Raw genomic sequence first — 17,492 nt, 5'->3', positions numbered from 1 at the left:
CACCAAAACCCAACCAACCAACAATATCAAACCGTACTGCTCAAACGGGAAGAATAAAGATAGGAGACTCCAATTTTGAGGCCGTTGATAATTTCTCCTATCTAGGGTCGAAAATCACAACCGATAACAGCAATGATGATGAAATCCGCGCACGGCTGTTGGCAGCCAGCAGAGTCTATTTCAGCTTAAAAAAACGAAACGTCTCACCATAAGGTCAAAGCTCTTGCTGTGCAAGACAATGATCTTGCCAGTCCTCATGTATTCCTCGGAGACCTGGGTTCTTAGCAAGAATAATCGTGAACTCATGGTCGCGTTCAAGAGAAGAATCCTCCGAAGAATTTTTGGGCCCCCTACATGAGGATGGAAGATTCCGTAGCCTACATAACGACGAAATCTATGAGCGATACCATGAACGTCAGGTTGTGGATAAAATCCGGCACAATAGATTACAGTGGGCGGGTCACTTAATCCGGATGAGGATGATCCAGCCTGGAAAGTCTATAAGGGCAATATCTCTGGTAGAAAAAGAAGACGAGGCAGACCCTGCTTGAGATGGAGCGATGGCGTAGGTCAGGACACCAGACAGCTTTTAGGGATATCGAATTGGTGGACCTCGGCGCGCAACCGGGATGTCTGGAGTTCCTTATTAAGGCAGATGATGATGATGAAGAAGTATACAGCTGACACCCGAAGTGGGAGTGGACAAGTTAAGCAACGGAAGATTCCGTGTATTGGCGAATTGACTAATTGCAAAACTAGGCGGTCTGAGCTGGAAGGCAATATACGGGGAAAGACCGAGAATATTGACGTGTTGACTACATGAATGAAAATTCGCAGTCAGCCAGGGCGAATCTAATCAACATATTCTTTCTCCATCTGGCCCCAAGTTTAACATTATTTATTTTACTTGTGTACTGGGAGTTACTAGCAAATATAACAAATAACGGTTCCTCTCATAAGTCAAGTACTGGCTATGGCGACTCTTCGAATATTTTATTATATGGACCATTTCTCCTGTATCGAACTGTGAAACTAACATTTTTCATTTATTTTTCAAGTTATTCTTTATGTCCCCCACAGTTTTCGTTTATTTTTCATCAAGATATCCTCTTGTGAATTCTATGAACCCCACGTATAGCACTTATCTATCCTACGCACCATTTATCGTGAATGGTGGGCCTTTTTGGTGTTTTTCTTTATAGGTACACATAAATTTCTTAGAAGTGGAATGGAGAAGTTTATAATAACCACCCAAGTGCTCCAAAACTGCACAGTGGAACATAGTATCATCTTGAATTTCTAGTCTTCAACGTGTTTTTTTTTTCGTACAAGTTCTTGTAAATACTTCGGGGACCGCATCAATAATGATTTTCCCAATTTCAGGACACCATTAATTTGAGCATCCTGTAGGAGCTCAACCAGCAAGATGTGTACTTAATAAGTACAAAATTGCTGCTACATCTCATTGAACACTATTAGTTGAAAATAACGATGAATTTTAATATTTTCTAGCTCATCCAGGCTTTTTCGCAACAGACTGGAATAAATTATTATAAAAATTACTACCAGCAAGTGCCCTTTGCACAAAGGAAATAGCGAACGCATTTCCTTTCATTCCGAAACTTTTTTGAACACACCATTTGGGATCGTCATAATCGATTTCAGAACACTTCATATCTTGACACTTTTCGAATTCTAGTGCATTGTATGCAATTTACGCACACATGCAGAAGAACACGTTCTGATGGATTGTTGAAACACGCAAAACGCAAAATGTAAAAATTAAAACTTTGCACGGTTGTACGCTATTTGATGCGCGTCGTAATATGATATTGGAATTATATGCTAAACTCTTATCATGTTATAGTAAGTTCCTTGGACTGAGTGACATTTCATTATACGCATCATAATTCCGGCCTAGGCCTCTTATACAATGTAGTCTCGTAAGCTTACATTAACAAAACCACACGCAAAACCACTTATGATCAAGTTAAGAATGGATTTTGGAGAAGACAAGAAACGACATGTATGTACATATCTAAGTATAATTTTATCAAATCTAACGTTCAAGCATTAATAATTATCAATTCTGTAATAATTTATCAAGTATACATGAGGTGATGGCAAAATTTGTAACTGGGATATATTTAAAACAATAATAAAATATTATCTTACCTTCACGCTTCTACCAATTTGTCCTAGAAAGAATGTGAGTACCGCAATCACAATAAAATTGACGCCTCCGCCAAAATCAGTCAATTTCTCTTGACAGAGAAAGTAACTTATCACGAAAAATATAATTTGCATAATTGCAGTAACGATAGCACTTATGGCGAAATGATCAATATCCAATATAGATACAGCCATTTCATACAATTTTGCTACGGGTCTATTTCACTAACACTACATTACAAATTACACAATGTGGGTCGTTGGTCAACTTTTTCTAGGGAGTCTTTTATTATCTTTTTTAATTTCACGTGCATTGTCTTATACATATATGAAACTAGCGATAATTATTGATATTATATTTTAAATAGTTTATTCATGTTACTATATGTTAACTTTCCGTCGTTTCCTATACTATGGAATCTGCTAGAATAAAATTTTAAATTATTTCTTTTTTAATTAGTAGACAAAATATCAAAGACTTCGAACAATGTATTGCTTAAATAATAACTTTGTAGTTAAGACTTTAAAAAGTGGCTTAAATAGAGAATAGTTGAAAAGGAGCGCATGCTTTGGTTAAATTCGTAGCAAAAAGTAAGGCACCAATAACAGAACATAGAAAATAGTTCACCCTCATTGCATCCAATCTGAAATTGAATCGTATTATAATCCCTAATATTATATAATAGAATTGCCATTGGCCCCTAGGTAGGACATAACGCATCAGCCATGCCTAATTGTCAAAACAAGTGATATAACAGTCATCATTTTCTTCTTGCGTGACCTATTCACTGCCAGTTCTGCCTTCTAATGAACACATCGACTACTACATATTTGACCCTTACGCCAACATTGCTCTTTGTTCGAAATTGTGTCTGACTTCTCAATCATAATTTTTTTGGTATTTATTTTCAGGGCGCCTCCTTCTATCTCCTCTGAATTCTGAACTATTAAGCCAAGATCACGGTTGCTATATGTTCCAAATAATATCATAATTCATTAAACCCACTAACGTCCTCCAGTCAGGGCAGCATAGAAAATGTCACCGATAACAAGAGTTCAAATTCCTCCGAAAATTTCCATTGCAGCAGATGTCATTATGGTAATGAAAATTACGAAGTCCAGCGACGAATAATGATGGACAACAAATCATACTAGTCAGTCCTACGGATAATGATAAGTAAAAGGGTGCACAGGAAACATAAGCTTGGAATTTACAAGACAATAATACGACCTGCGCTATATACTGTATGGCTGTGAAGCGGGGACTCTAACGCAGGCGTTAGAGAAGTCCATCGACACCTTAGAACGTAAAATTCTTCGGTGAATACTTGGACCGGTAAAAGATGGGGCTGACTTTCGAATTAGATAAAACCATGAGTTGTCCCAGTTCTATGACGATCCAGCAGCATCGGTGGTGGTAAAACTACGAAAATTGCAGTGAGCCGGTCATGTAAAACGGATGGACGACAAGCCTCACATTCAAAGGCAGGCTCGAAGGACATCGCACAGTGGGAAAACTACGCAAACGATGTGGACGAACTACTGACATTTACCAACTGGAGGATACGATCGAAAGACCAAGATGGCTGGGGGAAGTCTATCTTGGAGGCCAAAGGCCGATTTAGCCCATAACGCCATTGAAGAAAAAGAGGACATTATGTATCGCCCTGAGAGTAGCTATTAATTTCTTCGGAATGCATTTTCAGGTGCACTCTCTGTTGACGCATTGAAACCCTTCTCAAGGAAAAGAAGGCAAAGGGATGGTCTAAATACCGCACATTGCTCCAGAGTAATCCTAAGGTGTCAATATGCTCCACATGGGAGGACCCAGAACGAAAATTATTCTAATTTTTCCAATATTTAAAACCATTTTAGTTAGTACTTTTGCGACACCAAGCTATTCTTCGTGAAATCTCTTTCAGTAGTAAAAAACCCTCACCTGACTAGGCGTTCGCCATTGGTTAGTTCAAACTAAACCAACTTTATGGAAGATTCTGTGCTGCAGTGGTCCACCACGTGGTAAAAGTTTCCAAAAATCCACAAACTGAACTACTAACCGAACTCATGTTCATGTTTTGCCCTAAAAGACAAATTGTTATGAAACCACGTGCTCCGACATGAGTATGTTGCAGCAACAAATAGGGAATTTTTATGAAAAGAAAGAAATACAAATTTCTCCAACTTGTTGATGCCTCCGAAAGATCTACAAAATAGTCACCAATTTCAGCGATCATTTTCTTACCAAACCATTTACCACAAACCCAAGCCTGAAAATAAATAAAGTCAGTTTTCTACCGGGTATTTGTTGCATGCTCCATTGTTATACTTTATCTGACTAGTGTCCATATTTTTATTTCAGCAAAGCGCCCAGGCCGTTGAGTTCCACCCTACACTGGCTCTACCTCATAGAGGCTGTCACCACTAACTCTTAAGCTTTGAAGAGATCTTAACTGTCGGTGAAAATACGTAGCTATGTTTCGCTTAGGAGTCGGAGCACAGCTCATCCGCCGACAAGCTTCTCATACCGTCAGTATCTCCCCACCAGAAGACGTTGGCATACTCTACAGCCCTTAGTACGATTCAGACATATTATGTGTATCTATACAAGGAAATTCCAACTCTAATTCTACAGTCCATTTTTGATCAGTTAGTGGAAAACTTCCACTCCGCCCTGGTTAAGAACTCCATAGCAAAGTTGCTCCTGAAGCTCAGCCTAACTATAGCGTAGCTCGTCGGAGATGCCCAAAGTCCTCTTCGTAGCAGGTCCGAAATATTGCTATGATTTCAGTGCAATGCTTCATTATCCAGTATCCTGACTACCTCAGTCGGACAGCACTACACGAACAATGTACATATTTGATATGGAAGCTAAGTACAAGAAGGAGGCCCGGGAATACGTTGAGGCAAGACCATATAGACCCAGTAGACCCCCTTGCTCAGTGTAAGTCCTCATAACAGAAACATCAGTGCTAATCAAATGAACTACGACTAATGCATCCCTAAAATCATTTTCGAAGGAAGCCCTCATTTTTTCTCAAACGAAGTGTAGAAAGGTATTGTGGCATCTTTACCCCGCGGGCCTATATAAATTCCTAATTTAATTTCGCATTCAGGATCATACCAAGTTACTTCACATAAGAAGTGGAGTGACAGTATTTTTCCTTTCATCCGGGGGAGATAAAAATTGAGTATCTTGTTTGCACTGATGAAGGGAACAAGTGGTTCCCGAAATATCGGTATTTGCAAGAATAAATACCCACACCAACGAAAAAGAAACAACAAGTTTTATTATTTCAATTAATTAATCGTTGGAAACACCGCATAATTTCACTCTGATGAGTATCTTTGCTTTAGGACAAACTACAATTTTATTTTATTATGTATATATATTTCGGGAGCAACTTACTCCCTTCATCAGTACAAAGCTACTACTTTAGGAGCCAATAGCATCAGATCAGTTTTGGGTGGATTTATGCCCAGTCGCTTGAAAACGATGGCAAATATCTCTGATCGGAATATTGCCACATTGTCTACATACTCTACCACCTTCATCCTGTTTCTACTGAGTTTCCATGAGGACATCAGCCAGGACATCCAACAGAGTAACGGTAAAATGACTATTTGCCACATGTGATTGAACTATTCAGATGCTTAGCATATATACATAGTATCCAAAACTTAAGATATTCCTCAAACTGGATGACTTTAGTATAAATATTATTGAATCCTTTCCTATCCTTCTATGTGGACGTATTGCGTTTGGTATAATGTCTACTCATTTGTACTAATTACGTGATGAAGAGCAGATTTGCGTTTAAATTAGACGTGTCTTCTAGAATACGCTTCAGCGTTTTCAATACAATGAAGGTTAAATCGACCGACCTAAAGTCCTTCGCGGAATCCGTCTCCAGCAGGTGGGGTGTACGTGGCCAAGTTCAATACAGCTGCGATAGGTCTCCACCGATCATGAAGCAAGCCGATGCTGCTGCTTCTGCAACCAGGAGATTTGTATGGCAAAAAGCTAGTTATTGCCCAACTGATCCATTCCTTCCAGAGAGCCAATCTGACGTTTTTAGGAGAGGACTTGAAATGGAGCTCTAACCCAAACTCGTCTTCGTTTGTTGGGAGATGCGTTTGGGCTACTAGTTCCAGAATCTTGTCAGAAGATTTTGCCCCATAATCATGCAATTATGGTAGGTAGATAGGTGAGGTACAATGTTCTTAAACCAGAATCTTACTGAGGCCCGCAAAATGCAAAGTTGATGCAGCTCCCAAATTTCCACAGTAATGTAGCCTATCTCTGAGCAGCCCTGGTGGCACTTTTGATTGAAAGATCTGCTGATAGTAAAACAGAAGACGCACTGTCGGTTTCCATAGTACTAAAACACAGACGAAGGAGGCGCTTAAAGTCGCCACATGAAAGGACGCCAGATGAAACCGGAAACTTCGAAAGAAAAGGAACTCAATATCAGATTTTGGGTATGAGAGTAAAGATCTTTTCTCGGGCGCTACACAGACAGTCGGCCACCTCTCGTACGGGCGTCATAGGATCTGGTTGACTTCGGAACCGTGGAAACGGGTCGATAAGCGGAAGGGATTGAAGCATCTACTGACCGCTATGAGTGATGGCGGGCGTGACGTGCTCGAACTCAGATACCGAGCAAAATCCTGAGAAGGTAAGCGTAGTGTACGCCATGACAAAAGAGTATATGCTACTGTGCTAGTCAGGGAAGCGGAAGATGCCAAAGATCGCAATGATTTCAAGAATGTATACCGCACCACAGAAGAGTTTGAATGTGGTCGCAAATCTTTTGGTGATTCTGTGAATGACGTTAACGCCTGACTTCTCATCTACGATCAAGAACAACTGAATAGGTTGAAAGAACACTTCACCACAGTTGTTAACAGTTTCATATCTGGTGAAATTTCTCCTCTTGTGAATGAAATGGCAGTCACCGTAACACGCGGATACAGAGTGTCCTTCCAAAGTAGAAGAGAAAATCATTTCGGCCCTCAATGTACTCAAACGGAGTAAAACCGGCTTGATGGTCTCAGCGCATATTTATTTATGGCTGCCCCTGCAGTTACTACTAATCTGCTGCTTCAAATCGTAAATCATGGGAATCCCAGACTTTTCTCAGAGAGTGGAAGAAGAAGATGATCGTCAAGATCTCAGAGAAGAAGGCTCGTTTTAACTGTGAGAATTGGAGGGGTATCTGCGTCCCCCTGGCGTTGAAAGGATAATAGCTAAAATAATTCTGGAACGCATCAAAGAACATTTCGAAAGCTTGATCACCACAGATCAGGCTGGCTTTCGCTCCAGCTCTTCATGAATTGACCATATCAATACCCTACGGATTATTTTGGAGCAGCACGCAGCGCAGCGCTCTTCATCAGTTTTGAGAAAGCTGTCAATAGCGTGAACAGCGAGTGTATCTGGAGGGTTCTACGCAGGAGGGTATTCCAGAGAAACTAATAGGCATTATCAGAGCGACATATGATGGCGCAAAATGACATGTGCTGCACCGAGCAAAATCTCGGAGAATTTTGAGGTCAAAAGCGAAATCCACCCAAAATCTATCCAACGAAATTTTTTCAATTTTTCACGACTTATTCAGAACAAATGTCTACAGTCCGCAAACTAGGATAATGCGAATCATTCAGTAGTTTTTTTTTATTCATTGAAGAAGCCGTGAAAAAACATCAAAATTCACAAAAAAAAGTTTAAGACGACACCAAAAATTTAGCTTTTAATATTTTTAATAATCCTAGTTTGCGAACTGTAGTTAAGTCTGCACGTTAAAATGCCGTTTACTTTTTTTTCTTTAAAATGATCACAGCGCCCTCTAGCGTGGCAGCAGAAAAACACCTTTTTTGGAGATGAGTGTGTAAATTGCCCTGTATTTCAATAATGAACTACGCTATCGAGCTGCTACGCATGCTCAAGATATTAATATAATAATATAATATAAATATATGGTGAAAAATTCGTATTTGTATCTTTATCCTGTTCTTCACGAAAAAAATCTAAAGAAAGCGAAAAGAAACCGCCTTCACACGGAATGATCCCCTTAATCCAAAATTTTGATATGAGTCGAAATGTCATTTTTCACCATTTCTATAGTTTTTCGTCATTGTAAAAAAATTTTTTCTTATTCCTGAAATAACTTTTATCTAATGGTTTTAATATATGATAAACTGTTTTCCTCATAATCTTGTATTTTCATTATAAGAGCTTAGAAGCGTCGTTAGGTGTACAACCCCGTTTACACCCTTTCTGAATATTTATGTATTTCTTACGACGGTGTCCGGATTTCAATTCTGCTCACTGTATATTCGAATTCTCGGGATCCTTTCATTTTGTCCTTTGACCATTTTCACTCCCGAAATCTCGGAAACTATTCAACTTTGCCCTCTAACATGCTGCAGGCACTTTATTCTATACGTGAAGAATACGAAATACGAATCTTAAAAATGTCTTCTTAACATGAAAATTTTACTAGCCTTTTGGAACGTTAAACCTTCTCACAATCTTTTATCTTCAACCCCGCCTTTTGGCACTATTTCTCCTGTACTTGTGAATCTTTGTTGGATATCTACGCAAAAATTAAGCTGTACAGATAGTCAGTTTTTGACGAAAATCTGACAAGTTTGAGGTTGCTGGCAAAAAAGGAGGTTCCAAAAGGTGTGGATAAGCTTTGAGAAAAAGTCCCAAGCGAATGGGACCGACTTGATTCGTAATTAATAGATAATCCTATCGGAAGCATGCCAAACTGAACTGAGTCAGTTATTAAGGCCATAAAAAATTAAAATATAAGCCACTTGCAAACTGTTCACAAAACTAAGTAATAATAATAATAGCCGTTGGCGCAACAATTCAATTGGATTAGGGCCTCAAAGTGTGTTAGGGCACTTCATTCAATACCGTAACAGTACACTACCGGGATACAGACCCTGTAGGAGGCAATATGGTCAGCATGCGCCCGCCCGAGAGTATTACCCTGATTTGACTCAGGTACTCATTCACAGCTAAGTCGACTGGTATCCGACGCCAAATCACAATTCCACTGCAACCAGTGAGATTTGGACCACGACCTTCCATGCGACAGCCTTGTGCTCTAACCACTCAAGTTTCCGGACTTACATCGGGAACTAAGTAAGAACAAGTACAGGGTAGGCCATTTAATTTGGGCCCATCTGGCAACCCTATAACTTTAGGCAGGAATGTTAGATTGACTAATGACATACCGCGTTTGAAGCGCCAATCCAAGACAATTTATAGCATGGAGCAGTAAACTCCAAAAGAACGCGCTGAACTAATTCAGCTTTACATTCAAAATAAGCTCTCAATTGTGTTAACTCGACGTAAATTTCGTAAAAAAAATAAAGTGAAAAGCACTTTGCAGAGTTTATACGCAAAATTTATTAACCACGGTAGTCTCAGCAATACCAGTCACGCATCCAGACTGCGTACAAGACGTCCTGGTGAAAATATTGAAGCTGTACAAACCAGTATTGAAAAGACCCCGAAAACATCGAGTTATCACCGTTCCCAGGAGTTAGGCATTGCAAGAGCCACACTCAGGCGCATAATTCGTATCGATTTAAGAATGTTTCCGTACAAAATTCAATTGGCACAAAAATCAAACCTAGCTGATTATCCGAAACGCCTTGATTATGCCAAATGGGCCGTCGAAATTGTTCGCAATGAACCAGACTTTTGGCGAAAAATCATCATGTCAGATGAGGCCCATTTTCAGTTAAATGGAGGCGTAAATAAGCAAAACGGTCGCTTCTATGCTACCGAAAATTCTCAATTAATTGAAGAACGGCCCCTCTTCAGTCAAAAAAGTGAATGTGTGGTACGGTGTTTGTGCGGAAAAGGTCGTCGGACCATTTTTTTTTTCGAAAATGACGGAGGAGCCTCTGTTAACATCAATGGCGAGCGTTATCGGGTCATGATTCGTGATTTTGTCATGACAATCATCGAAGAAAATGGCATGGAAGACTTCTGGTTTCAGCAGGACGAAGCAACTTATTTATCTGTAAAAGAATAAAATAATTGTTCATGCATTCCTTGATTCCACTCTCCTTGTTTGATAGCGGAGAAAATATCAAAAGTATTAAATTTCATGAAGCTTTGCGTGTTGCTCTAGTTGAAAGTGGTCCTATAGTTACGAAGTGTTCGAATTTTAGATATTTATCGAACTCCTCGCATTTTATCAAGGAAGTTTTATGTAACAGTATTTACAAAGGGTTAAGAAGATACCTCTTCGAGAAGAAAAGTTTAATTGAGCTTAAATTACAGCGAAAGGTCCAATCAGAGGAGATCCTATAGCTATGAAACGCGAACACTGCAGATCCTAAATAATCGGTATTTCTTGATGTGTGAATTATTCAATGTCGTTTGCCTTGCTCACAAAATTTTGCCTCAAATATCCTCATTTCCCCTTAATTTCAAGGAACCTATGCAACCCAATCAAAAACCAACTTTGCTGGAAATATATGGATAATAAGGATATTACCCACTTTATTGCCAGAATCAAACGAAAACCCATTTCCTACAAACGGATTTGAATTTAATCGTCACCAGGCGACTTTGCCATATAAATAAATACACTTTAATCAGAAGGAAAAATAAATCCTATCTACAATCATGGTATATATCCTGAAGTGTTTTAAGAAGCTTGCAATTTTCTCTGTTCTGCATTCTGTAGCTGGGAGAAAGTGGCGCTCCAAGCATCAAGTGCTTGAAATTTGATAGTCCATAAAACTCTTCACTCAATACACATTGCTTGAGATCCTCTTCTCACCGAGGGTGGATGTGTGGAAAGTTTATTTGCGGTAGTGGTTTTCGCTTGTTTGAAACAAAAAAAAAATCGAGTTAATTGATGCAATATACAACTTTCTCTTATCATGGGTGTTTTAAGGAGGTCAGAGATATGTTAGGGTGTCTTTGCTGAATTCAGGGATTATCGTTTCAATGTAACGGACAAAACACAAAACATGGAGTTCACAACTTCACATCACAATATTGTACACATTGAAGTTCACAAAAATCGTATAATGTCGAGGACACTACATAGGTTTGTTGGTTTATGCATTTGTTCGATTTCGAAGATAATAAAAGTAAGTCCATGAAACTTTCCGCTCACTCCACTGAAAACCGGACCAACTGCTAGTTTTCACTCCCGGGTTAAATCTCTAAAGTTGATAAAGACATCATCATAGAATATCGTCCCACAAATCTCAATTAAGAGGCAGAAGCAATCTATTTATTGTCATCCACTCCCGTACGAGTACAGTGGATGGAAATAACCATAAAACGAGGAGTATCCTTAAGAAGTTGCACGTTAACGTTTCCAAACATGAACTCACCCGAACTCGACCACGTCTCAATGTCAACTAATTCCTCGGAGCCCGGAAAATCGCAAGCTTTCCCCTCAAGTTTTCACGTGTACAAAGCAGTTCAGTGATAAGATTTCCATGGATTCTCTCCTGCGCATCTCCAACGCATCACGGGGCGCAAAGCTTCTGGGCGGAAGCAACAGTGTGTTGTGCATTTCTATGAAAGGAAACTATGTGAAAGTGTATTCATAGTTGTTGACAAAAACATTGAATGGAGTTCCTTTCCCGCTGCTTTTCACATGCAATAGGACTACTCAGAAATGAGAAATGTATGCGCTGATGGACTGAAAGTTTAATCCTGGCTCCATTGAGACACATAAAGGATGTGAGATAAATAAACACAGGAATTTCGCCTGAAGATATTTATTTGTCTACATTTGTGTGTTAAAACTTTACAAGAAAATTGACTATTTTAGCTAACTTAGCCGCACAAACGAGTGGTGAAAGTGTTTGTCATAAGGGTATGAAGGCAGGCAAATCACCCAGTTTGTGTCTTTTCTGTGCGATTAGTGTGTTTTCAGGTTGCTTCGAAGGCGAATCTTCATCATTTGAAACGCCGGGAGGTACAACTCGTCTTCTCTTCTTCCGATCTTCGAAATATCGTGAAGCATTCTTTCCTTCCGATAATTTTTGGTGATTGGTTGGTGCACGGTCTTCTGTGGGCGGGCTTGGAGGCAACACCTTTTCTCTAATCTCCAATCGAGGTTCCCTTGAACTCCTTGAACAAGACTTCTCTGAGAATTTACCGGTGTCAAGTTTCTTATGGGAATAAGGACACCGAGTTTTTCCACACTCTCCTGTACTAGCGAATGTTGGACAGATGAACTCGTGCCGCTTGTCACACTGGAAATAGAAGACGAACGAGCATTGTATTCGGTGAGCGGCTCCCACAGATTTTCAAGGACAATTAATTACCTTTTCAGCTAATTTGCAAAATCCTCTTACGAAATCCAGGCAAATTTCAGTTCTTTCGTTCAATTTTTTGTGCAAGTAAGGACACTCCGGCCGAGTGCAGCATCCTAGCAGGAAAAACTTGCACGTAGGCATCTTGGATAGACTCACATCGTGCGATAGCAGGCATTTGTCCGCCATGCATTCTCCTTTCAGGAATCTGATAAACAACAGACGATTTTCGGTTAGACGGAGGCCCAACGGAAAGTTCTAAGACGTCGATACTCACTTGGGGCAGATTACAACCTGCTTTTTGTCGTGAACCTTCGGACATCTGCCGCTCTCGTGAGCCGCACATTTTCCCACTTTTCTGAAGATCGGACATGGCATGTTCGATTTCGTCATTCTCTTCGATAAGTAGCTTATGCTCTTCTGCTTCGTGGTGCTGAAATTAAAGCAAAATCATTAGAAAGAAGAATCTACCGCAATCGCTACCTCATTACCTAAGATAATTTCGAGTTTTATGATTGTTCGTCCGCACGAAAGTATCCTGCGAATCCGCTACATAAGTCAAGCCTCCAATGTCGATGCGTTTGAGCGCAAAATGTTCAGCGCCGTCGCTTTTGGCCCTAGTTAGCTTGCGTCCGCCTTTGTCAAGAATAAATTTATCACCGCGAACAAAAACCACCCGTTCGCCTAGTTTGTGTTGAGTGGAAGAGGGTTTCGTCGTATGCCCCGAATTCGGTGGGTTTTCCTCCGCTTTTTCTAATTTAGTCTTCGAGGATTTGTACAGGGTACCGTTGATGTTGAGCAGAAGCTTGCCTGCCTTCAATGTTTTCTCCCTAAAAGACAAGATCTTGCATTAAAAACCAACAAACCGTAAAAAAACATGAGACTCACAATCTACAAACTCTCCTGCTAGTTCTGACGACTCTTTTGGGCGACAATAATTCCTTTTCTGCAACTCGACTAAGAGCGTACTTCCCCACAAAGCCTTTACGCAAAGGTTTCCGTTCTTTTGTCCTTGGCGATCTCCGGTCAACCTTGTATTTTCCTACTCTCGATACTGCCGTCACTCCTAACGGCTTTTTAAGTACAACAGGTCGTTGGATACGGGTAACATCAGTTATCAGAGGAGCGCGTATGAGTTTACGGTTTCCAATCTTAATAAGTGGATTAGGAGTCCCGTTCGGAACGACGTTCACGCAGGTACCAGGCATGGGTGGCTGAATCTTCACGGCAGGCTTATCAGTTGGGGCGCGTATCAACTTCGTCCTTGACTTCGATATGATTTTACCTTGTTGCGGAACTGGAACCTGATTTGGCTGCGGTGGCTTCAGCTTCGACAGAAAGTTAGGATTGACATGAATGCTTTCAGGAGGTTTTGATCTGAGGAAGTTCGGATTTATGTGCGTTTTCCCAAAGTTTGGGTTGAGATAAATGCGATTTTCAATTGGCGGATTTTGTTCCATCGCGAGACTGATGATGGGATTTTAACAATTTAACAAAGAAATTCAACGCACCAGAACGAAATACTATATACAAATCAACGAATATATAACAGTACAAGGATGTAAACAGTTTATAATTGCGTAAACAAGAATCGCAATTGGAAATATAGAAAGTGTCAATTTGACGTAAATTACTCCAGCAATTTCGATGACATCTAGCGAAAGATGCAGGAAAAATTACTACAAAAGTTTGACAAACGCTGAATGCTATTTTTATTCCGTAATGTTCCATGGCATGGGAATAAAATGGATTTCATAAATTAGTCCCTGTTGATTTAGCACTTTGGCATTTCTAGCTCTTTTGAATGATATGTATTTTTTTATTTGATTTTGCTTCAATCGTGCAATACAATGAATACATTACATTCTTTATTAGTAAATAGCGAGCTTTCCGCCATGCTACGAGAGGCGAATCCTCCGTAAATTTGTTTCCCTAATACAGTTGGATGGATGAATCCGATGACCGTTTGGTTGTGGAAAAAATCCAACTCAATAGGATGCATTAGGCAGGTAACTGAATCCTAAGCTTGATGATCCAGTGAAAAGAAGCGCATAGGGGCGATATCTATAGTAGAAAAACAAGATAAGGCAGAGCCTGACTTAGATAAAAAACGCCACAGAACACTAGACCAGACATTGATAGATTTCGAAGCAGGATCGGGATATTTGAGTTCCTTAGTTAGGCAGTCCTAGACCGGATTTCGTTTGTTGCATTTTGATAATGACTTATTGAATTTGAATGTTTGTATGTTTCTCTCCGCATGGGCGATACGGCGACCCGGGTAAGGTTGTAGCTGGTCAGTTGAGGTGAACGGTTCCTGCTGGATCCGAAATCCAACACGCCACTTTGCTGCTTCTGGGACGGGTGAACCGCGGTTTAGGGAGGTAGCGCGCCCTAAACTAGGGGAAACACCGGAGTTAGTACAACTAAAATGACGGACAGCCAGGCAGATAGACAGACATTAGTTTAAGCTAACTCAGAAGACGCACAGGTTGGACTACTCCTGAAGGTCTACGAAACCTTCGGTGGCTGTCTGCCTGTGAGCAGTTTAAAGAGTGGAAAGGACGGCTGGAGGGATAGGACTTCCTATGGAGCACTGGGGTAGCGGGAAGCAAAATGCTGACAATTGCCACGGCTGTGGTTCGAAACGCGAGCCCGTGCCTGAATTTGGGGCAAATACCCCAACAATCAAATGGATGCGAACAACAAAATACCAGCAAGAGAGCTTGAAAAGGCCAACGCCGCGGTTTTTAGGAACGAACGAACCGGACCCCGACCGACAATGACCAGCGACCGTACTGCCTCGGTTGCAGGTGTCCAGGGGACACCTAATTCGATATCGGATCCTTTCAGAAGGAGTCAAGCGAGATCGCTAGAGGGACGAGGTGTCTGTCAGATAATGACGAAGAAATTTAAGGAAGCAAAGCCCAACAATGTGATTCTGATACCAGATGATGGATGTGACGAATGTCATCGAGCGAACGACCACCCGGGAGTGGCATTTGCCGCACTGGGTGAGAAGATGGAAATGGAGTTCCGTGAGTTCAATAATGATAGGAAGAACATCCACTAAAATATTAGGGCTATGATCAGAGGTATCAGAATAGCGTATGGCAGAGCCCAGGAGGAGAAAGGAGCGTATAAACCAGGCAAGAAAATCACCCAGGCGACACAGGTGACACCTCATCTGCAAAGATTACTTGGCGAGAACGCTGGAAAAAGAAGCCGCGAGGGGATGGGTGAAATACCTGGATCTCAACAGATCCCCAAAAGGATGAAACGCCCTTCTCTAAAGAAACCGGAGGAGGCATTGACAACAGCCAAAGATATAGAAACGCGGTAGCTGTGATGCTTGCAAATGAGGCAGAGGAGACTGCAGTTATCAGCCTGCCAGCAGAGAGAGCGTCCAAAATACTAGCGGCGGGCAGAGTCAAGATAGGCTGGGTCAACTGTCGGCTCAGAGAGCGAGTGGATATGAAGAAACGCTTCAGTTGCCTCGACTTTGAGATCAAAGCGGCGCAGAAAGTGTGGAGGAGATGGGCATACCGCCAAGAAGTGCACAGCTGACCCGAAATGCATGCTGTGTAAAGGAAAGGAAGACATCGAGAATCGACATATTACTGGCAGTAGCAGATGTCCAGCGTTCAGGGGAGCGCTAAATACAAGGCCAAAATGAGATTAATTCAAATCAATCTCAACAATTGTGAGGCGGCGCAAGACCTTCTTTCACAGACCCATCAGAGAGAAGGGAATTGACGTTGCCATTATTTGTGAACCCTATCGCAACTACGGTGGTGGTGTCTGGATCAGGGACCAGACCGGTAAGGCAGCGATATGGGCGTGCGGCGGCAGGCCATTCAGGAAGTTATGCAACATCCAGAAGCTGTGAGAGCAAAGATGGGCGGGATTCATGTCTACAGCGCAACACGTGCGCAGTACGAGGAGATGCTGCGCCATTTGGTGCTGGACGCAAGGAGTCATACCCTGAAAATCATATCGGGCGACTTCAATGTCTGGGCCTATGAGTAGGGTAGCCGTAGGACAAACGAGAGAGGAAGTATCCTACTCGAGGCATCTGCTGGGTTGGATGTTGTACTTGCCAATGTTAGGAATTCATTTACGTTCAGAGGGAGAGGCCTGGGCTCTATCGTCGCCCTCACGTACTTGAACACCGCATTGGCAAGAGGAACTACCTGGCATTACAGTGAGCATTACATCCACAGCGACCACCAGGCGATCTTTATTAAAGCCGCTGGTGGATTGAATGCTTGCAAAAGCGAGTAGTAGGGCCGGGCTGGACGACGAGGGCATTCGAGCAGGATACGTTCTCTAAAGCTCTGACAGTTCATGACGACCTGAATGGCACCACGACCGAAATGGCATCGAGACTCACGCGATTTGTGACCGAGGCATGCGACGCCGCTATGCACCGAAGGCGAGAGTTTGCAAGCAAACGTCCAAACTGTTGGTGGAATAGCGAAATCGCGGAGCTAAGAGCGGCATGCCATCGAGCGAGAAGTCAGTTCCAGCGATCATGAAGAACGCGAAGGGAACTATTGGACATTGCGTGGCAGAATAAAGGAGGCCATTCGTAGGAGCGAAAGAGATTGTTTAGGCGACTGTGCGTGGATGCCAACATAAATCCCTGGGGCATGCCCTACAGGCTGGTTAGGAAGAAGTTGCAAAGGTCGCCTCAGGTGAAATTGTAGCCACGCTCTTTCCTCATCACGCGGACCAGGTATCAAACAGAGGCCCAATTCGAGGTAGATGTAATACCTCGCGTTACCGAGGAGGAACTTCGGGAGGTCTGCGGAAGGATCGGCGATGGCGAGGCTCCGGGTTTGGAGAGCATCCCTAATAAAGCGCTGAAGCTGGCGGTAGAAACCAGACCTCATTGGTTCATAAATACATTCGAGGCGGAAGGTGTATTTCCTTCACAATGGAAAAGGCAAAAACTAACTATCTGCATCGCATCGGTGTGGATGATTCCCCGAACTGTTACAGATGTC

The 17,492-nt window shown here is 41.7% G+C and overlaps 2 protein-coding genes across 2 annotated transcripts in view; both read right to left on the bottom strand.

The window, feature by feature from the left end:
- Positions 1–2,590, bottom strand: part of LOC119648885 — a 31,359-nt gene extending 28,769 nt beyond the window's left edge. Inside the window, exon 1 of the mRNA XM_038050781.1 lies at positions 2,176–2,590. Within this exon, the coding sequence (XP_037906709.1) occupies positions 2,176–2,367 (192 nt within the window). The 5' untranslated portion in view covers positions 2,368–2,590. The remainder of the gene's footprint in view (positions 1–2,175) is intronic.
- A 9,337-nt stretch (positions 2,591–11,927) lies between these two features.
- Positions 11,928–14,111, bottom strand: LOC119650206 (zinc finger CCCH domain-containing protein 3). Its single transcript, XM_038052772.1, has 5 exons — positions 13,372–14,111; positions 12,975–13,313; positions 12,761–12,916; positions 12,496–12,691; positions 11,928–12,423 (listed from the first exon to the last, which is right to left on the bottom strand). Exons 1-5 carry the CDS (start codon positions 13,941–13,943, stop codon positions 12,034–12,036), a joined length of 1,653 nt encoding a protein of 550 aa, XP_037908700.1. The 5' UTR covers positions 13,944–14,111; the 3' UTR covers positions 11,928–12,033.
- Between the last annotated feature and the right edge of the window lie 3,381 nt (positions 14,112–17,492).

This window comes from Hermetia illucens, chromosome 2, assembly GCF_905115235.1.
Source record: "Hermetia illucens chromosome 2, iHerIll2.2.curated.20191125, whole genome shotgun sequence".
NCBI lineage: Eukaryota > Metazoa > Arthropoda > Insecta > Diptera > Stratiomyidae > Hermetia > Hermetia illucens.
This window is presented reverse-complemented; position numbering and strand designations above follow the sequence as displayed.

Excerpts from the sequence above, each read along its gene's own strand:
- LOC119650206 (XM_038052772.1), bottom strand. The coding sequence starts at position 13,943 with ATGGAACAAAATCCGCCAATTGAAAATCGCATTTATCTCAACCCAAAC. Across the intron at positions 12,917-12,974 it reads AAAACTCGAAATTATCTTAG|CACCACGAAGCAGAAGAGCA; the intron begins GTAATGAGGTAG and ends CTTTAATTTCAG. Across the intron at positions 12,692-12,760 it reads CAGGTTGTAATCTGCCCCAA|ATTCCTGAAAGGAGAATGCA; the intron begins GTGAGTATCGAC and ends GTTGTTTATCAG.